At 47.8% G+C, this 25794-nt stretch overlaps 1 protein-coding gene across 2 annotated transcripts; it reads right to left on the reverse strand.

The window, feature by feature from the left end:
- Positions 1-12070: 12070 nt before the first annotated feature.
- Positions 12071-18354, reverse strand: Cdx2 (caudal type homeobox 2). 2 transcript variants are annotated; one of them, XM_046454256.1, is made up of 3 exons: positions 17641-18354; positions 14079-14224; positions 12071-13262 (listed from the first exon to the last, which is right to left on the reverse strand). In XM_046454256.1, exons 1-3 carry the CDS (start codon positions 18179-18181, stop codon positions 13017-13019), a joined length of 933 nt encoding a protein of 310 aa, XP_046310212.1. In that variant the 5' UTR covers positions 18182-18354; the 3' UTR covers positions 12071-13016. The 2 variants fall into 2 exon arrangements, with proteins under 2 accessions (XP_046310212.1, XP_046310213.1); XM_046454257.2 differs by having other exon boundaries at positions 13024-13262; positions 14065-14224.
- Positions 18355-25794: the final 7440 nt, after the last annotated feature.

The following is a 25794-nucleotide window of genomic DNA, read 5'->3' on the forward strand; positions in this document are numbered from 1 at the left end:
GAGATGCTCAAGATAGAACAGGGTTTATCATGAACAGCTTTGTGGGCACAGCTTTATCTAATGGAATGAGTTTGTTGTTGTTGTTGTTGTTGTTATTTTTGTTGTTGTTGTAGATGGACAGAATGCCTTTATTTTATTTGTTTATTTTTATGTGGTGCTGAGGAGCAAACCCAGCACCTCACACATGCTAGGCAAGTGCTCTGCCACTTAGCTACATCCCCAGCCCTAATGGAATGAGTTTTATAAATTGATACATAAGAAACCTACAAATCTTTTAAAGGAATTACATTAACTTGGACTGAAAAGAAAAGAGATAGTAAAAAATTAAATGAGGTTCCCCAAACTTCTAAAGGCAGAAAGCAGGCTTAAAAGTGCAAATCAGGGTATTTTTTATGGAAAAAAAAAAAGTGACTCAGAGAATTTGAACAAAGTCCTGCAAGATGGGGGGAGAGTTCCAGATAGTCATTCCCATGAACACTTGACTTGAATAGATATCATATTTAATATAAACCAATGACAGCTGTGTCATATCCAGTTTTTCCATGGTGTTGGTGATCAGACCCAGGGCCTCATACATGCTAGGCAAGTGCTCTATCACTAAGCTATACCCCTAGCCTCTTCCCTACTTTAGAACAACAATATTTCCAGTGGCAATCCTGTATCTATAGCATCATATTTTGGGTTTATTTGAGAGAAGAGTGGCAGAAAACTTGTCTTTTTATTTCATATTTCATATTTCTTCAGATCAAGAGGAACCATTTCCAAGGACCCTAACTCAAGGACCCTGATCTGCCCCTGGACTTGATTTAGTTTCAGAGATCCTGGACCCTGAATTTTTTAATAAAAATCATATTTTGGCAGCGAGAGAAGTTGAATGTGGGAAAATGTAAATAATTTGTATGTATGGGGCCTCCTTTGACAGTCTGAAAGCATGGCTCTACCTATTGTTTGCTATTTATCCCATTGAGAGGTAGATTTATGTCCCCTCTTTTGAATCTGGAGGGCTTGTCACTGCTACCATCAATTGACAGTCATAATAGAAATAGCACTATGTGATTTCTGAAGCTAGATCTTAATAGTCCATATGACTTCCACCCTCCTTTCTAGATATTCTTTCTTAGAACTCTGAACCACAGCATAAGAAATCTTATCACCCTGAGGAAGCCCAAGGCAGGAAGAAGAGCTCTGGTTAATAATCCCAAATGAGCTCAGCCTGTGACTCATTTCAGTCCAGGTACACAATATATGAGTTATAACCAAAAAAACTCCAGATGCTTTAGACCCAGCCAGTCAAGTCTTCCTAAATGAGGTTCCAGGTATTGTAAAGTGAAGACAAGTCATTCTTGCTATACTCTGAATTCCAGTCCTATAGAATCGAAGGAGGTGGCTGTTGTGTGACATTAATTTTTTTTTGTCGTCACATAACAATGCCTAACAGAAACACTGCTTTACTGCTTTCCCCCCATGACTGCTATAAAAAATTATCACAAATTTGGAGGCTTAAAATGACAGAAATTTATTCTCTCACATTTCTGGAGTTCAGAAGTACAAAATTGGTATTATTATGCCATATTCCTTGGGGAACATTCGCTCATTGCTTCTTCCAGTTGCTGGTGGGGTCTGGTACTTTTGGTGTGTGGCTGCATCACTTTAAATGTCATCTTCAAGGACAACATGTACTAATCTCTCTAATTCTTTGTTGGGGGAACAGGGAAATTTCCCTCTGCCTCTCCCTCACTCCTACTGAATATTGAATTCAGGGTTTCTGCTGGGCTAGGCAAGTGCCCCACCACTGAACTATATCCCCAGCTCCCTCTAACTCTCTTTAATAATACTATTTGCGATGGCACTTAGCACCCACATGAATAATTCAGGATAATCTCCCCTTCTAGGATCCTTAATTTAATTATATCTGCAAAGACTTTTTTTTGGGGGGGGGGGGGTTCTGATTATTTGTCATATGAAGTAACATTTACAGGTTCCAGAAATAAGGGCATGGATATCATTTGAGTAGCCATTTATCTGCCTATCTTGCCTTTGCATTTTTTGATATATGAGGCAAGAGGAACAAGCTTTCCCCGGGCCAGTATATAACTCTGAAAAAAGCAGCTTTAGTGGTCATATAATGGTTTAATGAATACATGTACAATAATTTGGTTACCCCAAAACCATAGTTGAATACTTATTTCCAACTTCCCATTTCTAAATATTTTCTTGACCTAGATTCTAGATGTTTAAGAGAGTGGGAACATTTGAAGATTTGTAAATATATTGCCAATTGCCATTTAAAATATATTTATTTACTACCTCATTGTCATTGCAGGGGTGACTCTTTCATCATACCATCACCATTATTAAGCACTGGGTTTTAAAAATTTTTGTGAGTCAGATGTGGTCACACAAGCCTGTAATTCTAGTAACTGAGGCTGAGGCAGGAGGATCACAAGTTTGAAAACAGCCTGGGCACTTCAATGAGACCCTATCTCAAAACAAGAAATAAAAAAGGGCTAGGCATAAAGCTGAGTGGTAGAAAAACTCTGGATTCAATCCCTAGTGTGTGGTGTGTGGCTGTGTACCTCAACAACAACAACAACAACTGTGGGAGGCCAAGCTTATGGGTGACTGAGTTACACTCCCCAGCTGGGTGCTGAGGCGCTCAGTCACAGAAATGGGTGTGTCTTGCTACAGCCCCATGGGTGAAGCTATGCTCACCTGTTCCTTTGTAATATAACCCCTTGCCCTGTTTAGGATAGAATCTTCCATGGAAGTGCCTTGTGTGTGTCCCCTCCTCTTACTGTGCCCTTGGGTGTGGCCTACCCAGGTGTCAGTCAACCTGCTGACAGTGGACATCATGAAGATAGACTCAGCCCCCTGAAACCTGACCCCTTGCCTCATTTGAATAGCTTCTCCTCAATAAAAGGGGTCAGCGCCTGTGCTCTCGATTTCTCTCTTTCTTCGGACCCTTAAGGTCAGAGGAGACAGAGGAGCCGTCACAGCAACCCCAAAGAAAAAGGTATTTGTGTCTCTTGTGTGGTTATTTCGTGCAGCCCAGTTAGCCCAGTTTAACTAGAGTGACCCCTGAGCCTTTTAGTTGTGAGAACAGAAACCCGGCAAACAACAACAAAATTACAATGGAAAAAATTTTTCAAGTACAATGAGATATGTGTAAAAAGTATCTTCCCACCAGAATTAATCTCACCAAGAACAAAGATTTTCATTCATGATGTTTACTGCTATCTTTTCCCAGCACCTAGCGCATGGTAAACATTCAAAACAAATTGTTAAATAAGTAAAATTCTGGTATTATCCATATTCATAAAGTGCAATACACATTAATAAGAATCAATTGGATTTATATGTAATGACCTAGGAAACTGCCCACAATATATCAATACAGTGATAAAAGCAAATGATGAACTATGACTTCGATTTTATTTTTATTTTTTTTAAGACTAGAAAAAGAAGCCGGTTTTTTAGCACACACCTGTAATTGCAGAGACTCAGGAAGCTGAGACAAGAGGATCACAAGTTCGAGGCCAGCCTGGGCAATTCAATGAGACCCTCTCAACATAAAAAATAAAAAGATCTGGGGATATAGCTCATAGGTAGAGCCCCAATCCCCACCACCGCCCAGGTTCAGTCCCAGATACAAGAAAGAGCAGGTAGAAAGAAAGGAAAGAAGGAAGAAGAAAGAAAAAGGAAAGGAAGAACAAGGTTTTATATGTTCCTGTAAACACACACACACACACACACACACGAATTCTTAGACTGATTTGAACCATGGTAATATTAGTATCCCAAAGCAATGGAATTGAAAGGCTGAAGGGTAAATTAGTAACATTTTTTTTTTCTTTTTACAATTCTGCATTGTTGAAATTTGTGGGAAGGAAATGTTCCTGCCAGCCCTTAATTTGCTTTAATAAAAGCTCAAACCAAACCAGAGTACCAGAAAATCAGACATGTTGGAATTCTTTTCTCACCCATTAGGAAAAAGCATTCTGGATCGCTCTTAGGTATTTTTTTACATTATTAATTTGTTGTCTTTTTTTTTTTTTTAAGTGTTGAACATTGGTAAATTTCGCTCCCCACGCCCCCCCCCCCCCTTCCCTTAGTTTGCTCTGCGCGGTCCCTTCCTGTAGATATCTCTGCCGTCGAGCCTGAGCCTGCGAACTCTGCAACCCCTTATCTCTCCACAGACCCCGCCGGTCCGGCAGGCGCTGCTTCTGTGGGCAGCTACCGTGCGCTCCACCTTTGCCACCTCCCGCACTGCTGGGAACCGAGAAGGATGTGGTTTAGAGACACCGAGGCCCAAGTGCCTTGTTCTGGCTTCCTTGTTTCCGGAATGTAGCTTGAAGTGCAAGACCCATTCCCAATTCTAGAAGAATCGCACAAGGAAGGGGGCTTGCGTGCAGGGCGTGGGAGCGAGAGTAGAAGTCTAACTGTTGGAGAAACTCCAAGCAAGGCCTCTCTGCCACTATTAATATTAACTTTGATTAAGAACTGGCTTTTCTGTCCCCGGGGCTTCACAGAGCAGGAAGTGAAGGCCAGTAGTAAGGGGGAGAGAATTGGCAGGGAAAGAGGACCTTGAGTAAATTATTTAGCTGGGACAGGGAATTAAAAGTCCACCCTCCTTCCTCCCCGACAAACCCAAAGTGGGCCTAGGTTGGGGAGAGGAGAAATGAGATTTCCTAACACCCAGCAGATGATTGGAGCTGGGTTTTGGTTTGTTTTTTAGTCTCGCTGTTTTCCAGGCTGGCTGGAACCTCAGGGCTCCAGGGATCCACCCATCTCCGCTCAGGAGGAGCTGGGACTTCAGATGTGCGCCTCCACGTCGGGCTTGGAGCTGGTGAGGGGCAAACCAGAGAGGCGGTCCTTTGAGTTGAGACTGAACCGGGCTTTGGGCCGCCACCCGGCTCTGGGGCAGATGGCTTCTGCCCAGGTCCAGAGGAGTGCACTTTCTGGTGGCTGCAAAGAGAAGGAACTAGGGGAAGTACCACGGCGCGGTCAGGAAAGGCGGAAACGTGCAGGTTCGTGCGCACACTCTGCGAGGCAGCATGCCCTAGGGCTGACCCCTAACAGATGCCCTCAGTCAGGGAAGCAATTGAGGGGGCGGGAAGGGGCCACTCGGAAGGGCTGAGACCTTCGGCGTCGGGGCTCTCTATCCGCCCAGGCCCGGGCTGTTCCGCCCGCTCAGCTGGAACGGCAGCGCCGCCTGCCGGGCGCTTAGCGTTCGTGCGGCAGCGGAGCCGGAGCAACCTTCCGGGTGCCGGGAGGCCGCGGGCGGAGGCAGCCATGAGTGGGCTGCACACGCCAGCATTCCGGGCTTCCCCCTTCAAAATAAAGTCCCTCGGGCGTGGCCACCGCGATCACTGACCTGGAGCTCTCAGCTCCAAATGCTCCAAACCCTCCAGGAGCTTCTAGCCGGGTCCCAGGTTTCCGGCATCTCCGTGCCTTTAAAAATCCCGACCTGTTGATTCTAATGAGAAAAGGCTATCGCTGGAGCCCAACTGTTCCGAGCAGAAAAGCCAAGCGCTTGAAATCCCGAGGCCAGGCTTCCGATCCGCAGGGCAGGCGCTGCACGGTTTGGAGGCCTCGCCACCCGGACCTTGCCTGCACCACGCCCAGCTCCCGCCGTGGCCCGCGTTCCGACCCCTCCCGGAGACGCCTTGGATTCCCTAGGGTGCCCCCAGGTCATGGCGGAGACGCACCCAGGGCTGGCGGCTGGATTCCCGCGACCAGAACGCAACCTTCCGGGCCGAGGCGGAGACCTCTGCGGCCCAGGTGGGCGAGAAAGGGGGGGACACCCTCGCCCAGGCGTCCCCAGAAATCGGGGCGACACTGGGGGCTTGGACGACGCTCTGGGTGGCCTTGGGGAGGGTCGAGGAGTCTGAGCCCCCTGGTGTGCGGACAGCGAGCCCTGCAGGTCCATCCGGACCGCAGGGAAAGGGGCGAGGCTGCAGCTATCTGAGCCATACTCTCTGTAATGGCTGGGTCCGCGCACAGATGCGGATTTGAACAGCTGGATAATTTAAGCATGAATAAATAACAAGCTTTCTTCCATTTTTTTTTTTCTGCCTGAACCATTCAGACCCAAATTTAAACACTAGTTTCTCTGAGGTTCGGGTGAGGGGGAAGGAATAAACGAAAAGTTCTGTCTGAAGAAACTTTCTTGCCTGTTTTGTCTGGCTTTAGAATTTCAAAGGTAGCATCTGGCTTTTATTTGATAATAACAAATGCAAATAAAAATTTACTCCTTGAACTGCTTTGGAAGGCATGATCGTTGGGTAAACAGCTTTGTTCTGCGTTCTGGCACCCAAGAGGAGCAATCATAACATTGGATGTATACTCAATACTAGCCCTGGAAATGGAGAAATAAATGTTGATTGTTGAGGTGGTGTTGTTTTTTCTTTTTCTTTTCTTTTCTTTTTTCTTTCTTTCTTTTTCTTTTCTTTTTTTTTTTTTTTAGAGAGAGAGGCTTGTCATTTTGCCCAAGACTTATCATTTTTCAGTTAGAAGTATCTGAGTACATGTGCCATGTATGTATATTATTAATAGATTGCTGACAGTGATGTGGCTACATACAATTCATAGGTAAGGTGAAATGATAACAGGAAAATAATTACAGGAATTTGGATTTCTGAAATATACATTTCTTTTAGTAAAGTGGTTTTAGGGAAAATATTTTTATCTTCTATGCTTTTTAAGTATTTATTGGGTTGTTGATGAACACATATAGTATCTTTATTTTTTTATGTAGTGTCGAGGATCTCACACATGTGAGGCAAGCACTTTACCACTGAGCTACAGCCTCAACCCCTCTTTTATGTTTTTACTCCAGTTTTTTTGTTCTGCATGCCCTATGCTGCTATTTATTGGATAGTGGTCTCTGGTTCTGGATTCCTGAGGTCATTCTTCTGTTTGTTTTTGGCAACACAAATATACCCTAACATAATTCTGTCTAGGAAACTGGAGCTTGGATGGGGCAAGCACTGAAAATAGCACATAGTTCTATTGGATTTTTGTTATGTTGTTTTAAAACATTAGATACACAAAGTAAAAGAACAATATACTAAGTTGTCTCTCATGAATAGAAGACAGATCCTGCCCAGGTCACTTTTCCCAACTCCTAATCTGTGGCTAAGTACTTAATCCTTGTTGCTGATTCTACTAATCATCAATAAGTTAAAATTATTTAAGTGCCCCACACAGAACATGTCATTGTATGTTTGTTTGTACTACAACGACTAGCTTCTACATTGTTTTTCATTGTTTGCTTTCCTGAGGTTGGAGAGGAATTTATCAACTACCAATAACCTATTATTGTCATACTGCAGACACAAAGTGTTATGATAATGGACTGTCAACCCTGAATGTTCTGAGATAACACATGAATAATTAGAGGATTTTTTTTCTACAAGTTAATTCTCAAATATAACAATGCATGAAATGCTTAGAGTTCCTATTTACCAATGAAATGTTAGACACATAAAACAAACAGGGGACCTGAATATTATTTTCAAGTAAATGTGTGCATGTGAAAGGATGGTTTAGTAATCATTTCATCTCAGGGAAATTTTTGTATCAAAATTGATAGTATTTTGGTTTATAGATTAGATCTCTAAGATCTGGTAGAAAGAAGAACAAACTGGTCATTTAACTTTGGGGCTTGATAACTTACTTGATGTTATCTATATCTATGATGGTTAATGACAAATTCCAGTTTGGAAACACCGTTGTTAAAACAAATGTAATGTTTGGATACTAGAGACATAGGAGCAGAAGGTCACCTATGCACTTGCCCCTACCTTCTTTGACTGATTCCTCCAAGATGAATATTAAAGCAAATGTTGGTATAATCTCTAGAATGAACAAATCCTATTTTTGTTAGAATTTGAGAGATTTTGTTTTAGATCTAATTTCATAACTTGCAAGAACATCAGGATATATATCTTATATATAATCAATATATATCATATTATATATAATCCATATATAGTATTTGTTTCATACTGTGATATGTATTATATATAACAATATATATGTTTATATACATATATGTGTGTGTGCATGCATAGATAGATAGATAGATAGATATAAAATCTCCTCTGATTTGTAACAAAGAAGACATTGAGTGATTGTTTTGGCAAGTATCATTCAGCTAATTCCACAGCTGTCACTAAAATCTGCTTGGTTTCCTAAAATCATAGTGCACCCTCTTTAAGAAGAAGAGCAAGAGGAAAAAGGAAAAAGGAATATAAGATTTAAAGGGGTCAGAAGTTCATATAGTCCAGGTGTAATTTAAGATGATAATTTAGTGTTTTAAATACTTAATCTACATAATTTAGATATGAATGGGAGTTTTCTTTTGGGCGGGGTACTAGGGATTGAACTCGGTGCACTCAACCACTGAGCCATGTCCCCAACCCATTTTTGTATTTTATTTAGAGACAGGGTCTCACTGAGTTGCATTGCACCTCGCTGTTCTGAGGCTGACACTGAACCAATGATCTTCCTGTCTCAGCCTCCAGGAGCCACTGGGATTACAGGAATGGGGGTTTTCTTTATCCTCCAAAGAAAAATTATTTAATACAAGACATGCTACTACAATAGGAGTGAGAGGGAAATCATGAGGACTAAAGTCAAATGTTTGCCTTACATGACTTCTAGGGATGAATCAGCCTTAGAGAATGAAAATGATAGGAGGCTCTTGGAATAGCTACTGGAAGAATACATTGTTAATATGGAGAGGTTGAGATGCAAATTGTTTCAAAATTAAGAAAATTCTAATGCCATCAGTTAGAGATTTGCCTCTCTGCTCCTTTCTGGCTAAAAAAAAAAATGTACTAATCAATTATAAGGGGTTCCTAACAACACCCTCAACTAATCTTGATTCTCCTAGAAACTAGATGTGTTTAGGAACATTTCTTCTGATAGATGAAAAGGCAAGGAAGCTATACAGATTAGTAAATTGTCTTCACATATGGAATGTTTGTTAGTGCTTTGCCACCAAGGTTGTACACAGACATAGGTAGTGGAAATAAGTAGACCACAGACTCGAGGGTATTTTGACAAAGTAAGAAAAGCAAAATGCATTGGAGAAAATTCTGGGAAAAGGGTTATTCTATCTGGAGTTGAGAAATTATCCTGTTCAAAAGTTCTTTATAAGGATACTGGAACACTTTGCATTAGATGGTTCATGATCTTTTAAAAAGTAGAAGTTTGAGTCATTATTAGGGTCTAGTATTATGTATGCTGTAAAAATGCTTTTGACATCTGATCCCCATGTCACATTTAAGGAAGGAATTACGAGGTCAGTCCTCCACAAAGTCAGTAAGATGTAAAATAGCAGCCTGTCTCTAAAATGAGAGGCAAAGAGCAACCCTGGGGGGAGGGGAGAATGACTTTTTCTTTTTCTTTCTTTCTTTCTTTCTTTTTTTCCGTACCAGGTATTGGGCCCGGGAGCGTTTAACCGCTAAGCCACCACAGACCCACAGACTCCTCCCTTTTATTTATTTTTTGAGACAGGGTCTAGCTAAGTTGCTGAGGCGGTCTTCCAACCTGTGATCTTCCTGCCTCAGCCTCCCCAGTGACTGGGTGAACAGGCACGTGGCCACCAGGCCTGGCTGCCTTCCCATTCTGTAGCTGAGATTTTTCACTTCTGCTCATTGCTTCCTGTCTCAACAGCCCCAGTGGTTATGAATAACAACAGCAAGAATATTACTGTTTATATATTTAAATTGCTATTTATGGATATTTTTACCAATGTGAGCATCTCACTAAATATTAATAAAAAGAAGAGAAACTTTGCGTACCATTTTGTTAACTTTATTGAATGAATAATTTAAAGCCACGAATTGTTCATGGGGGGGGGGCGGGGGGGGGAGACGGACAACTTAGGCTGCTTTCCCTTCATATCTTTTCTTTCTTTTTTTTTTTTAAACATGAGTCCCACAATACTGGTACATTTTATTTCCATTTTTATTTTAAATTCCTAGTCTTACCATATTGTAATACTGTGGCCATATTACTGTAATTTTTTTAAAAATCATATGCAAAAAAAGGATTCTTTTAGAATGGAAAATAGTCTCTGCCCCAAATTTGCTTTCTCAAACAGTCAACAGGTCCAAGAATCTCCCGCGCCTAACTTCATTCTGCTGTTTAATTTTGGATTTTGTTTTGTTGGTTCTGGAAATTGAACCCTATATGTCCCGCTTGCTTAAGTGCGCGCTCTACCACGGAGTTAACCCCAGCCCCTGAAGTTAGTTTTCAACAGACCCCTGGCCTTCGTGGGGAGACCTCTGGGGCCCCAGTTTGGGAACAGCCACCGTGTGGCGAGATGCTGGAACTAGCACCTTCTGATTGGGTAGGAACTGGGGCCCTTTCCGGCTCCAGACCGAGCGCGTGGAGCTGGCCCGCGCCTCGACTCTTCCCAGAACGCGCGCGCCCCCTGGCGGCCCGAGCCGATAACTCGGAGCCTCGATGGCCGGGCTATTCCGGGACCCCATCCTGCCCAGTGTTGGAGGCTCTCGGAGCCACTTGGTAACCTGGTCTAAAATAACCTCAGGCAGCTCGGGGCGAGCCTCCCTAAACTCAGGCTACGCCGGCCACTTGCGCCATGCCACTTGCGCCATGCCACTTGCGTGTTCTCTGGGGCCCACTCCGGAGGTGACACTGTGTCCCAGCATCCGAAGCGCCATAACTTACAGGTCTCAGCCTTTTCCTGGGCCAGGAGCCTTGGCAGGCAATAACAGCAGCGAGCCCCGTACCTGCATTTCAGAGAGCCGCCGAGCGAGCGCCCCTTCCTGGCCCCCAGATCCCGCGCACAAGGGGGCCGAGCCCCGGGAAGGGGAAGAACTTGTAATCGCTTGCAGCGGGACAATGCCGACTTTTGAACCTCTAACCACTAAGCAAACAACCCTTGTGCTCTAGCTCCACTGTCCAAACAAGGTTTATTGACAGGCGTTTCACGGCAACGCTTAGCAACGGCTGCCGTCGCGGAGCACAGGCGTGTGGGCGCGGTCAGGGCGCGGGGCTGCTTTCCCTCCCTGCGCCTGGAGACTCGGGGAGAGTGGGGATCGCCCTGGCCCGGAACTGGTACCTGTAGCCCAGCGGGCGCCCACGCAGTCTCCGTAACAGCCCCCTCCCCCTGTCTCCGACTCCAAGGCCTGGCGCCCGCGGGCTCTGCCCCTAGAGCCCTTTTCTCAATCCTGGAGCGGAATGCGCCACCCGGAAGGGCTACGAAATTAGGGAGGTTCTGCAGGGGGCATTTATGCCTCCTTCTGTCTCCCAGCTGGGTTCAGCCTTTCCTTTGAAAGCAATGCTTGAGGCGCTTCTTCCCTCGGTGGAGATTGAAATGGGGGGGAAAGCTCTCCTTTCCCTGGCCCAGTCGTGCGCCCAGTTCCTTGGCCCCCAGCGGATCAACCAGATAATAAGCAACTAGCACTGCAAGGATCTTGTCTGTGGTGGGTGGGATGGGGATGGGATAAGGACACCACGGGATAGGGGAAAGAGTTTAAGGAAATGCCCAGTGATTCATTCATGGAAATGTTGCCTGGGAAATGGTTATGTTTAATTCGCTGGGTTGTGGGGCATCCATAGGAAGGAAGGGGGTCACTGATGGGGGTGGGGTGCCTAGTGTTTGCATTGCCTGGGTATGGATTTGATGAGATGCTGAGACAGAGGAGGCCCTCTCAGCCCTACCCGCCCCCCACCCATAATTCCGCAGCAGCTGGGAAGCAGCTGACCATTCAGATGTGCATTTTGCCCAAAGGCACCCCCAGGAGAACCACACATTCCACTCTCCAAGGCTGGACTTAGGCTTGGGGGCAGGGAAGGTCTCAGTACCTTCACCCTCAGGCTTCTGACGCTCCCGGGTAAAGAGAGGTTGCCCAGATAACCTTCTCCACACTCTCCCTGATTTTTTTTTTTTTTTTTAACTTTTGGCTTGCAACAGATAAGGTATTTCATTTCTTAGAAAACAATAATTTCATCCAATTCTAAAGAAAATCAATTACAAAATCTGAAATCTGAAAAGTTCATTTATCTTTTTTTTCTTTTCCTTTTTAGAAAACTTCAGCTGTGTTCAGATACCCCCTTCCCTTCACCATATCACTTCTCTCCCCATGGATCCAGAAGGCTTTTAAAAGGCTGACTTGGATGTTACACAGACCAACAACCCAAACAACAGCAACAACAACAACAACAAAAAAACTCCCCTTCTTCATCAGCCCCAAGATTGTGAAAATGACAGGAAGTCCAGGTTGGCTCTGGCATTTATAGCACTGACATACATTCAGCCCAGAGAAGCTCTGGTGACAGGCTTTCTAAACAAGGCCCTGGGCGGGGCCTCCCACATTATGCCTGGAGTCCACTCCCCACCACCACCCCCCCCACACACACACCACACACTCACACGCACCAGCTAAGCCTTTCCTGGTCTGGGAAGGGAGGAGAAGAAAGACACAGACCACCTGGGGGTTCTGCAGTCTTTGGTCAGTCCAGCTTTCTATCTTAGCTGCCTCTGGCTTCTGCAGTTTAAATTGTGCCTGCCCCTGAGGCAGGAGGGCCAGCTGGTTCTTGGAAGGCATTGAGCAGGAAATAGCCATCTTGGCTCCAAGTGTTGCTGGTCCCCTCTCTCCCCTCAGCTCCAATAAGAGAGGCCTCCCACAGATTCTGGAGGCAAAGCGCTGGGACAGAAAGGACTGAAGGCTTGGTCACCGTAGCCAGTCCAGGCAATACTTCTGTCAGTACCAAGTGAAGCCTCAGTGATCATTTCCTATATCCTCACTGACAAAAAAGTCAGAGGGGAAAAAGTAAAAAATCGGGAAGATGTCTTCCTTGAGGCCCCCCAATCCCATTTGTCTTTACTCTTGGCTCCCAATTTTCCTCTGAGAGCTAGATTTGTAGGTTATGTTTGTAGGTGGGAAGGAAGGGGTCTCTTCTGAGGATGCTAGCGGAGTCCATGCTCCTCCTGGCTCAGCCTGGAATTGCTCTGGGGCCACCGCAGACCACTGGGGTCACTGGGTGACAGTGGGGTTTAACACCCCCCCAGCTGGCCCCAGAACCCCAGGGACAGGGCCAGGCACTGAGCCTTGGAGGGAAGACACAGGACTCAAGGGCTCCGGGACACTTCTCAGAGGTCCCGGCTGTGGCTGGGGAGGCTGTTGGGGAGGCGGCTGGGGCTGCTGCTGCTGCTGTTGCTGTAACTTCTTCTTGTTGATTTTCCTTTCCTTTGCTCTGCGATTCTGAAACCAAATTTTAACCTAGGTGGAGCAAAAAAGAAGATGTGAAGGAAAAGAGGAACCGGACACTAATATCTTCCTCTCCAATGAAAGAGCCCCAGACTCTTCTAGAAGTTTCATTGGATATCTCCCTAACAGTTCAACCCTGGAACCATTTCCACACCCAACTCAGCCTCAAGAGAAGAGTCCTCCTCCTTTCTTGCTCCCCACTTTTCTTTCCAAAGGAATCTTTACTGGTAAAGTATAGAGTCCCCAAACCAAGGAAAACAGAAACTTGCTACAAGTCCTTCCCTATACAAGCACAAGGAGGCCGGTGCTGGGTATACTTCACATGACAACCTTTGCCTTTTATAGCTAAACTGAACTGTAATATTCCTCACCTTGGAGCTGAAAATGAAATTTAATGTGGAGTTTCCTGGCTATGAGTTTGGCCTGCTTTTTGTTTTGTTTCGCTTTGCTTTGTAGACTATAGAGAGTGTTCATAAGTCAATCCCTCTAGTTTTTATGAGCAGAGACTGGGCTCTTTTTTTTTTTTCTAATTCTGGGCACACACAAAAAAACTGGTCTTGATAGATCTTGATTGCCCAACTGGAATTCAAGATTAAAGTAATGTTCTTGGCTTTTTCTTGCACCTCTCAGGAGCTCTCAAAATAGAAAAAAAAAATTCAACCACATTAGAAAATATAGCCAGAGGTAGAAGGAAACCTTTAAGAAAAGCATTCAAAATGCAAATGCTCTTTTATCCCACAGAACTTAGTGGACACTTGGCCAGGCTAATTCAATCTCAAGGTCTCCCCCAAGCAGCAGCCAGGCCTGCAAGAACAGGGTGATTCCCACCTGTCTCTCAGAGAGCCCCAGTGTGGCAGCCAGCTCGGCTTTCCTCCGAATGGTGATGTAGCGACTGTAGTGAAACTCCTTCTCCAGCTCCAGCCGCTGGTGGTCCGTGTACACCACTCGGTATTTGTCTTTCGTCCTGGTTTTCACTGTGCAGGAAGGAGAAGTTAGGGCTGAGAACCACAAAGCAGCTCATCAGTCATAGGTAATGACAAACCTCCCTAACCCGGGGGCCATTTCTCTTCCTCCACCGCCCTGGGAGGCCGAGGGTTTGGCTGGTTCCTGCCAAGTCTGACAAGGCACCCCCACCCCAGAGGATCCTGGGGGAAAGGGAGTGTGTGAGGCTAGCAGGGCAACTAAACTAACCTTGGGGTTAAGTGGTTTTTAAAAATTAAGAAAAACTAAAACTTCACATACAGAGAAGATAGCAGAACCCAGCCCAGCTTACCATTTTGAAAAACCAAATATAGTACTAGAATAAATTTGGCACCAAAGGAAGGTGGGGGGAGTGGCCAGACTCTAGGAATATCCAGATTATCAGACCTACCAGAGACCAGCATCCCATCTGGAAACAGTTGGGGTTCTATGTGTTGTGGAATAAGGGTTAGTATGTTTTACTACAAATGGAAAGAGGGGTGCAGGAGCTGACAGTTTCCTTCAAGTCATCAGAATCATCTTGCAGACATATCAGATCTTCCAAACAAATTCTGAGTTGGGCTCTGGCAGTAACCTATGCTGGCGGGTGGATCATTGCTCCAGCTGGGGATAATATACCTGCTGGAACCAGGTCTAGCCTTGGGTAGTTTTTCTTTCTTAATCCTCCATTTATTCCTACTGCAAACCCCACTAGAGCTATTCTGACCAGTGATCTATGATCATTGGATTGAGTCAACATATTAAATCTTGGGTTGATTGTTTTACTGGAGGGCCTTGACAAATAGTGTCGCTGCTGTGGGAGCAGGCCAGAGCCTGGCGTCTCCATTGAGTCTGTCCTGGGTCGGCTCTTGTCCCATCCCTGGCCAGGAGCTGTTTTTTCTCTGACTGGGTCCCAGGTCGGGGTGGTCTTGCAGCTGAACAGGTTCAATCTCCCAGTGCCCAGTCGTACAGGAAGATCTAAAGGGTCTGGGAGTTGCCTTTGGAGGTGTTTAATGCCCCACAGGCCGACTTTGTTCAGGTAAAACCCTTTGCAAACCACAACAAAAGCGCCCTGGGAAGATACAGGCGGGATCAGAGGGAGCTCCCCCAGCCGCTGAAAGGGGAACACAGCCACAAACAATGCAGGACAAGGCGATCTTATCAAAGAAAAGCCCTTTCAATGCCTTAATAACAACCGCATTCTGTTTGAATTACCACTACTGAGCAAATGGCGGCCAGCTTTCATCCCCCTCCCCGCCAGGCGCATTAACATAAACACTGCCCGGCAGGCGCATTTGAATGGGCGCTGGGAGCCCGACCCCGCGCCTGCTAAGGGAACTAACACGTCCCGGGCGCCGGGAGCCTCGTACGTGGTGGGAGCATTCACACGCATTACCTACCGCCTGAAACCCAGGGCTTCTGCCCTTGGTACAATCCCTTTGCTCAGAGGAGGAAAGAGAATCAGACTAGATAAGGCACAGATAAGACAGGGCTGGTACTGGAGCCCGCTTAGAAAATAAAGGACACGTCAGGCCTGGGGAGCCGGGCACAGGATATTTCCCCCAGCCGAACACCCCAGGAGCGATACTCGCCTTGGGGTGCCTCGGAGTGGCCTTTGTTCGGGTGCTGCCCTTTCAGTGTCCGGGGCGGGCGGGGGAACGCGGTGACCAGGACCCGGTGTGCTCTGAGGCCCGCGCCCCAAGAGCCTTGGAGGCGCCCCGCACCCCCTGGGAACCAAGGAGGGGGGCTGAAAAGGGGGAGGGATGAGAGGGACTTGTCAGAATTCATTATTGACTGCGAAAGTCACCACCCTCTTTCCGGGCCCTAAAAGAGACAATGGCAGGGCTGGGAAGGTGTATATCAAAGCCGGCCGGGCCGCGTACCCACCCCCCTCCGCCCCTTGACAGATGACGCTCCGCAGAGGAGTCGGGCTTCGGCCCGGGGCCGCAGCCTCCCCACATTAACATCACAAGGGCGCCCGGCGCCGACCGCGGCCTTGCCACCTCCGCGCAGGACTTCACAGCGGCCTCTCATCTGCTGACCCCGCGGCCTGGGCTCCTGCGGCTTTCCCTCCCCACCCCCGCATCCGACCCTGGCCCCACCGCCACTCTCCCCCGACACGCACCGGGTCTTCTTAGACCGCAGGTGACCCTAGCCAACTGCACCCCTAGCAGGCTCCGTAGGAAGAGGGTTTGGGGAAGCGCGGGTCTGAGATGAGCCGGTGCTAGGACAAGGGCGCCTCCTCTTGGGGAAAGGACAACACCAAGGCTCTGAAGCCCACCCAAAGCTGATCTCACTCCGCGGCATTTCCCAACCGGGCGCTCCCAGCGTGAGCACAGTGACGCAGAAGTCGATGTTCAAAGACAGCCCCCAACGGGCGCTCTGATTTATACGGTTGTAATTGGCTATAAACCTCTGCAAAGTGGCCATAACCTGCAATGCGGGCCAGCTGGGCCAACAAGAAGGGAAGCGGGAAAAGCGGAAGCGCTCAGAGCTGGGGAAGACTTCACCGCGTAAAGAGACTCGAATAAGACCCCCCATCACTCCTATTGTCACTTCCTTCCCTCTCCACACACATTCCAACATCCTGGCAAACGTAGGGTCTTTGAGGGAACTTCTCTTGTGTCTTGAAGAGAAACACACACACACACACACACACACACACACACACACAACATCCTTGAAAGGTTCAGGAAGAATGACCCCTGTCTGGGGCAGCGGTTGAATCGCACCAGCATTTTCTCCCCCTTTTCTTGCTCTTTCCGCAGACACAAGAGGACTCCCGCAGGTTCTTTCTTGAATAATCCCTTTGTAGACCAAAGGTTCAGGGACCTGGGCGCGCCAGGTCAGCACCTTCTTCCGGCGACAGCAGCTTTCTCGGTCCCTCTGCTCTCTGTAGCTCCAACCCCTCGAATTGGCCTAAATAGCCAAACGTGGCCCCACATGCAGCCTCGCCGCCCTTTCTTTCCACCCGCCTCTCTTTTGGGGCGGCTTGGATGGGGGAGAACGGCACGGGGAGAGATTGTGTAGATACGGCCCGCGGGGAGTCCAAAGCTCCTTCTCGGCGGCCAGGAGCTGCTCAAGGAGTGCAGGAGGCAGCAAGTGAGCGATGTCTTGCTCACGCCAACATTGGCGGGATCTTCCCAAAGGTGTCCCGCGGTTGTGAATGAGGAATTCTTGGAAAGAGGAAGCCTTTCTTCTGCCCTAAATTGAACCCAGGGTGGTGAGACCCCCAAATATCCATTCCCAGGAGCAGCAGCCAGTGAAGCCCCCGGAGCCTCCCTGAACTTGTTCCCTCTCCCTGTCCGGGCCCTAAGCTCCCAGATAGCCTGGGATGCCTCTGTGAGCCCTGGTCGCAGGGCCCTCCCAGCGGCCGTCGCTGGGCGCGCGCCTTCCCAGGGCCCTTGGGTAGGGCGCCGCCACAGCTTACCTTGGCTTCCGAGGGACGGTTGCGCTGGCTTCCGCATCCACTCGCACAGGTTTCGCCGCTGGCCGCCTGGGGACAGCTGCTCCGCAGCGGCTGTGGCGGCGGGCCCGGGAGGGCCCGGGTTAAGCGTCTGCAGCAACCCCGAGGCGCAGGAAGGCGCGGCGGCAGGGTGGTGCGGGTGGTGATGCGGGTGATGGTGCGGGTGGTAGTCGGCAGGGCTACTGTAGCCCATAGCGGCGGCCGGGGAGCCCCCGTTGAGGCCGTGGGCAACCGCGTTAGCTGCAGCCGCTGCGCCTCCTGGCGCGTAGCCGTTCCAGTCCTCTCGTAGCGGGGCACCGTATGCTGCCGGCCAGGACGGCCCCGGGGACTGAGCGCTGTCCAAGTTCGCGGCTGCAGCGGCCGCGGCCGCCACGTGGTAACCACCATAGTCCGGGTACTGCGGGGGGCTGACGAAGTTCTGCGGTGCCAGGTTGAGGCCACCAGAGTGGCGCACGGAGCTGGGGTACATGCTCACGTCCTTGTCCAGAAGGTAGCTCACGTACATGGTGGCGAGGGCCTGAGAGCAGACCTCACCATACTGCCTAGGGAGGAACGCTGAAGGTTGCCGGGGGTGGGGGTGGAAGGGGCGATAGGGAAAGGGTGTGGGGGCAAGAGAAACCTCGGGTGGCTGCGCCCCAGCCGCGCAGTGCTCCACTGGCTCCTCGCGGCGCTTCTGCCTCTGAGGCGGTCCTTCCCTTTGGCCTGCCTCCTCCCTTCCTCTCTTTTTCCTTCTTTCCTCCCACCTCCTTCCCACTAGGCAGCAGAGGCGGGGAAGACCCGCCACAGGCTGGCGTGCGGAGCCCCAGGCCGGCGGCCTTACGTGATTAACGAGTGTTTACAAGACTCTATTAGTAATGACACAGACACCAATGGCAGGAGACGTCGAGGCGCAACGCTCATTCTGCGCACAACCCCCCCAAACCCGATTTGCATTTTAAAAGATAAGGGGCGGGGGAACTCGCGAGAGAGCAGCTCCTGATCACAGCTAAATATTCAAACCTTTATTGTTGAGAGCTTCCTCCTTCCAACCTGGCGCACTTTAACCTCCAATCACAGGTTCAAAGAATGAAATCAAGAGACTTGCCAAAGCCAGGGGGAGAGAAAGAGCTATCTTGTGGGAATCTGGGTTTACAGACAGGAGCAGTCTTGTTTATGCATTCGCCAGGAGGAGGGCGATCAAGAAACTCCTGTCCCAAAAAGAAAAGAAAAAAAATAAAAAGCCATTGCTTTGATGAGAACATTTCTGACCAACCAATGGGATGAGGAGCGGAGCCCTAAAAGAAGGGCCGATTCCTTCTCGCCCTGCACCCCTGGCCTGGATAGCTGCTGCCCCAAGCAACTATCACTGCTAATTATTTATTTTCTTACCAAATGAAGTTGCTCGCCCTCCACAGAAGATAAATTAGGCTGAGTCTTCGAACTCATCTTACGTTTTGGATTTGAATTGTTAAAGCATTTCATTAAAACAATATTCAAGAATCAAACGTCTTAACTTAAACCAATGAGCCTGTGGTAGAAGTTTGGCTAGTGTTTGCCTTGGAGGGCAGTAATTGGAGGGAAATCTGGAGGGGGAGGCCAGCGTGTTGGTAACTTTCTATTTCTTGAACAAAGTACTGATTTCATGGTGTGTAGGTTTTGTGAAAATTCAGCGACGTACACTCATATGTTTATTATTTTAAAGTAAGTGGCTAAAAATCAAGGAAAAAAGGAGTCCAGAGTTTCTGCTAATACATACCTTTGTATTTGTGTCTTACATCATATCTGTCTTAAAAATCCTTTCCCCTTTACAAAGTAAAACATTCTGTTTCTCATCTCCAGGGAATGGGAAGGCAACCCAGGGCCGTTATTAGTTATTGCTAATGAAAAGCTCCGAGGGCACAAAGGCTGAGAAGGAATTCCTCTTCAATTAGGGAGCACTGTGGCCAGAGGGCCCAGATCTGGAAATGGCCATTTGGGGACAGGAGTGTTGAGGTCAGGATCAGGAACTAATGAGACAGGAGTACAGAGGTAGCAGGAATAGGCTTCCACCCATTTCCATCTCCATTTTAGCAATAATTTGGAGAGCACCATTGGTGGTCATTTGCCTCCTCTCTGAGAATTAGCTTTGCTGCAAGGCTTGGGTATAAGGACAAAGCGAGGCAGCTGACTGCCCAGTGTTGCGTTCCCTGGGAACCCAAGTAGGCTGCCGGCTCTTGTTCCTGAACACCTGCAATTGTTGGTTCTCTCAGATATTTGTCACTATTCCCTTCATCTCTAGAGCACTTTCCAGTGTCCTTTATCTTCCTTGATTCTCACATCTCCCGCGATCAGAGACAAAGCTGGTGTCATTACCCTCCTCATTCAGGTGACAATCACCAAGCCATCTAGTTAAGAGACCAAAGCACTATTAGAACTAGCCTAGGGGTGCAGGAACCTGTGCTTTCTGGTTCCTCCAGTGTTTTTGAGTTTTGTCAGGAAGAAGGTTAAAAGTGGGGGTGTCAAGGTTATGCAGGAGTCAGGTGCTGTATTCCCAAGAGGTAGGAGCTGCCACTTGGTCCTCCTGGAGGACTTCCCAAAAGCCTGACTGGGACAACCAAGTGCCATTTCACTTCACAAGAAATAAAGTCAGAATTAAATTGCAAACCCCATTACAGAAACCTAATCCAGGCAAAGACAGAAAGGGATGTTTTCACAGTCCTGATGGGGCAGGAATGTGGGAGGTTAAGTGGTGGGCACTGCAGACTTTTGATCTAGTAAAGATCTTCCTCCTCTTCCTGGGTACAATTCCCCTTTCCGTCCCTCTTGACCCCCTCCCAGGCTTGAGCTCTGGAAGCCCAGGCTGAGGCAAGTCTGTATCTTCGGAATGTTGGCATTCTTTGGAACAATCGCTTTATTAGGGACAGCCATTCCCTGGGCCCTGTGGTGGCCGCTTCCTGAGTTTTTATGACCTCGGCCGCCGGCTGCTGGCTAATTGTCCCCATTTTCCAGCTGTGTCTCTGTGCTCTGCCCTGGAGAAAGGGCTCCAGCCTGTGCACCCAACTGCTTTGGGAGCAACTAGGGTTGCTCTGGCTCTAGTGGGTCAACTTGGGATCACAGAGCTGGAGAAGCCACAGAGAAACCTAAGATTTAGAGTGCTTGAGCCCAAGAAAGGCAACCATGATGAAAACCAATACTTTCATTCATGGCCAAAAAAAAAAAAAAAAAGGCTTCTCTGGCATTAACATGATCCTGCCTACAATCCTAAGGTCTGGATTGTTTGGTGAGGGGAAAGGAGATGGTAAATGATGTCTTTGATAATCTCCTCTGAGTGAAAGTGTTCCCCCAATTTCGTGTTCCCCTCTTTGCCAAGAGGGCCCAGCTGGGTCCCCTGAAGAAACAGGGTTGTAGAATCAGTCCTGGCATCTATAGAAGTTGGCAGATGATAAAGAAGCCTGGGTGTCTTATATATACACAACCCCAGCAGGTTAGCAAGTTGGGGGTTCTTGCCTGTCCTCTAGAGGCCCACTCTAGACTGGGGCAGTTCTCCAGCCTCGGAATGCAGGCCTATGGCCCTGGTGAATACAGGGCCACCTGCATTATGATCCTATTCTAGACTTTCTTATTTGGGGGCCCAAAGTGCTCGGCAACTTCTTAAGAGCTCTCTGGCCTAGGTGAGAATACCCAAGAAGGGACTGGGAAGGGCCTTCCCAACCCTACTCCTGTAGTTGGAGACTCCCTTCCATTCTGTATCTCTCTATCATCCATCCAATGTGGGGTCAAAGAAGCCCGCGGCAATCACTCTGCAGAAGGTGAACTTGTTCAGGAAGCTTGGGGCTGGAATTGGGCTGGGGCTGAGGCTGCAAGCACACAGAGCCACAGCCAGAGCTGACTTCTAAGGGCAAGAGAGGGTGGGAAGAAAGAGATCCAGGTAAATAAAGCAACTGGAAGATGGGTAGGGCAGCCCCACCAGGTTATCAAAGGGATGTCTTTTTTTTTTTCCCTCTAATGATATAGAGGCCATTTCACATTCCTTGAAGAGGAACCCAGCTTCTAGGATCCCCACTGGAAGGGGCTCCAGAGGGGGATGGGGAGCAGGAAGCTGCCGGAAGGGGCGGGTTGCCCTACCAGGCAGATGAGACACTCCTTAAATCCACAGATCATTGACACAGCTCCCTCCCTGCTCAAAGGTCCCCAGTGTTTGCTCCTGCTAAGGGGATCCTGCTCTGCCCAGTATTTGTAGCTCCTAGAGACTGGGAAGCCCAATGGCCCACATAATCCTGATAGGGCAGGCCGTTTGAATTCACCTCAGCACAAGTCTACTTTCTGAATCTCTTTTAGATCAAGGAAATTATTCATAGAATGAAGCCCTTCCAAAACTCCTCTTCTTCCCACACTAGGAACCTTCTCCCCATATTGACCTGAATTCCCAGGAGAATTTAGAAAGAGTGAGAAGGAAGAGAATGTATTCTGGTGAAATTATTCAGTTGGGCAGTCTATAGTGCTATGGGAAAAAAAAAATAACCTGTTCAATCTCTACTTAATTGTGAGTTTAGGGAGACTTTCAGCCATTTCATTCAATCAACAATCACTCACACAAAGAAAGACTCAATAATGGACGATTTGACCCCCAACAACCCCACCCTGCCCTGTCACAGCCCACTCAGCTAACATCTCAGGGAAGGAAATCAATAACAGTGTCCTTTCTGTAGGGCCTCCCCAGAGTCCACCACCTGTCCAGCCCCATCAGGCCACAATGGAGCCAAACACGTTCATCCTGAACAGAAGGGAGGGGCCGCAGCTGCCCACAGCTGCCTGGGCTTCACTCACAGGAGCAGATGTGGCCCTCACCCTACAGAGTGAAGACTATTTTCTTGCTAAGCATTCTGGGTGCCTGGTTCTGTCTACCTGAGGAAAAGTTCCTGAATTCATGTGAGGTCATTGTAGACTACAGTTGTATCGCATCTAAGCAAGATCACAGGAGGACACAGAGCTGTATCACACTTCTCTTTGAGGGATTACTAAGTTTTCTGATTATTGACAGGGAATACATGTTTCCCCCTGCTTCTCTGTTAAAAATATATTCTCATGGTCAGAGGATCAAAAGAAAATTAAAAAGCCTCAAGAGAGGGGGTAATAGTTGGATACAGAAATTTGGTTTTGCTCATTGAGTATAAGTTATCCAAATAACTAGTAGTTGCCCATTTTCTTCCTTTGTTCTGAAATTAGGGTCTGTGGACATTGTACAATTGTATAATACACTGTCATTCTGTCTGGTAGATGAACACAGAGAAAGATTTAAATCCCTGATACAGAGGGCCTTGTGCGGGGGCGGGGAGTCTTATAGATTGGTGCCCCCTAGGGACCCCAGGCTTCCATCCCAACAGAACTGATTGATGCTGGCGAGAACCAGCATCTCTCCCGGTCTGCTTCAGCCAAATGTTACCACCTGGCTTTGGCATGGAGGGCCTTCAATTAGCATTTGTTCACTCACCATTGTCTCATGCCCGAATGACCTTTGTTTATCATATGAAAATTTGTTCCCAGGAAGCTCTACAGGGTAAGTTTTATGTGACTGGTGAGGAAAGAATAAATGTTCCACTCTTCTTGATTGACTAGGCCCATTGACAAGCTGCTTTCTCTAGGAGAGTCAGGGTCTTAAGTCTGTGTAACTCTTCTATTTTAAAAAGGAGAATCTGCAGCCCAGAGAGGTTAGGTGATTTTCCAAAGGTCTCATAGCTTTACAAGTCCCTAAGCTTAAATGAGCTAGTAATATGTGTTCTTTGCTACCCACAGCAGTCTGTACAGATGTTAATTATTACTATGGCTACTGATGCCACCCTGCAAATATATTCCCAATACAAAACCAACCAGCATGATTCAGGGAATCCGAACTCTCCACCCTACCCTATCCCCTACACAGAATAGTACTAGAACAATAAGGTTCTGAAGTTATAATTCTGACCACTTCCCTAATACTACTTATTTCTTTCACAGGCACCTGCTAACTGAAGTTTATTAGTTTATTGAATGGTGAATTTTCCATAAATTCTGTCCCAGATTTTCTCCAATAGTCAAAGAAGGTCTCCATCTACTATTTGTATCACAGTAAACATTTCCTGGCGGGGGGGAGTCTTTATTATTAAATAAAAATCGATATCCTATAGCTGTTCTCTGGACTCATGTCTAATTTAAAACGAGTAAATGTCATGTGTAGAATGTGAGTGTTGCCTGTCCCCGCTTCCTTTCTGCCTACATCGGCGTCTGTAGACCCCCTATGGCGTACAGACCAAGAAGTCCACCACTTCAGATACATTCTTTAAAAGGCCCCAGTTACAGAGGTGAGTGAGTAACTAGGATTTGGCTCTGAATTCCTAGCCTAAGCTGCTCTCTCAGGTCGTTGTTTTTTTTTTTTTTGCGCAGCATTTGCCTGCGGGGCTTGATATTTTAAAGGGACGTGAAAATTGGTGAAACCGCCCCCACCTCTTAAGAGTGTGTGCATGAATGGGTTGTCTGATTACAAAAATTGAAATCAGATCTTCGCCCTCCAATTCTTCTTAGCGTTGCCATCAAGGTTCTTTTCGTTTTGTTTTTAACGAATTAATAAGCAAGATGGTAATTGTTCATCCTGGAGCCTGCACCAATTATTTCTGCCCCTGACGATTGCTGAGCGCGCCCCGGAGCTGTCTCTTCACTGAGCAACCAGGGCTGGAGAGCCAGCGCGCTTGGATCCAAGTTGGTGGCCCAGTCCCATCAGCCTGCATTTGTCTCCCGTATCCTGCGCACCAGAGAGAGGAAAGCGTCTGTGCCAAGGGAAGGGCTGCAGAAGCACAGGGCGTTTGAGCCAAGATATGCCCCCACCCCCAAAACTGCCCTGCCATACTTCGGCAGTCTCAGCTGACTCGGAAACGGCCTCAGCCTCTTGCTGCTCTGAAAGGGGAAAGTAAGAGACATTAACAATGGCTTTTGCCGCAGCCCTTTCTTGCCCGACGCCCACATCACGGCTGCCAGCGCTCAGGTGTATTTGGAAGAGGCTTGGTGCAGTCAGCATTCGTCCCATAACCCCCATCTCCTACGAAAAAGACAGATCCAGCGTTTGCCTCCACCCGTACCCTTTTTCCGCGGGAATAAACAATTTCCCGGGCAACATTTTAACTGTTGAAATGTAATAGTGTAACTGGAGACAGCGGGTCGTGCCTGAGAAGTTCAGGTCACACTGGCTAAAAATAGCGCTGGGGGAATCTTGCCCGGGTGGATTCTTCGCATCTTGGGTTGAGCACATTTACATAAAGAGAGTGGACTCTGCATTTTAGGGCTTTGGATTCACCTCAGGGCTGGGCGGAGTGCTTGGACTACAGTGGGTTATTCTGAATCTCAGGCCCAACCTCTGGTATTTGGATCCTGGTTCAAAAAAAAAAAAAAATCCTCTTCATCAAGCTGCAGTCCTCCTGTGTGTTAGGAAATTCCCCAACTTACCCTGACCAGAGGGCGTCTAGCTCCAGGCTTAGGGTGCAGCACCTTGCCTGGGGGCCCAGAGTTACAGGAACCGAGTCCTGGAAGCTCCCGCCTGATGTGCACCTGGTGCACCTCCACCCAGGAGTGGTTCAGGCCTGGGATGCTGGTGGCTACCCGTTTCCCTGACACCCCCCCCCCCACCACCACCACCAGCTTTGCTTACCTTCACTCCTACTACTAGAAAGGAACACCTGTGAGGAGGGAATGGCAGGTAGTGGTTCCTTCACTAAAACTCCTGGTTCTTCTGGAGGAATTTATTTTTGTGGACCATCAGCCGCATAACCAAGAGTGCAACTGCCCAGCTCTTCTTAGAGAAGAGGTTATTGTTGTCCGTGATGGTGGTGGTGGTGCTTGTTGTTTTGTTGCTGTAGCTAAGCCCTGAACTAAGTCGGTCACTAATGGAAGTCCTTGTCTTCAAAAGGGCCAACTCTTCCTTTACCTTTTTACCTAGCCTGTGTTGGGAAGGACATGGATGGTTTGTTTTCTGCCAACATACTCCTAAGGAATATTTGTTGGGGCCTGTTTCGGGGACGGGGGTGCAGAGACACGTGTGTGGGGGTGGTGTTTGGAAACAGTGGTGGGCTCCTTCTGCATGATACTGATGTTCTTCCCCAGTGGGTGTTCTGGCCTCCGGTTCAAGGAACCGCC

This window comes from Marmota monax, unplaced genomic scaffold, assembly GCF_021218885.2.
Source record: "Marmota monax isolate L192 unplaced genomic scaffold, Marmota_monax_Labrador192_F-V1.1 WCK01_AAM20220418_F8-fsc00011, whole genome shotgun sequence".
NCBI classification, from domain to species: Eukaryota; Metazoa; Chordata; class Mammalia; order Rodentia; family Sciuridae; genus Marmota; species Marmota monax.

What these genes read in the sequence shown, in the direction of transcription:
- Cdx2 (XM_046454256.1), bottom strand. Translation starts at nt 18,181, where the DNA reads ATGTACGTGAGCTACCTTCTGGACAAGGACGTGAGCATGTACCCCAGC. An exon ending in ACCGTCCCTCGGAAGCCAAG is followed by an intron (nt 14,225 to 17,640) that starts GTAAGCTGTGGC and finishes CTTCCTGCACAG; the next exon opens with TGAAAACCAGGACGAAAGAC. An exon ending in TGGGGCTCTCTGAGAGACAG is followed by an intron (nt 13,263 to 14,078) that starts GTGGGAATCACC and finishes TGCTCCACCTAG; the next exon opens with GTTAAAATTTGGTTTCAGAA.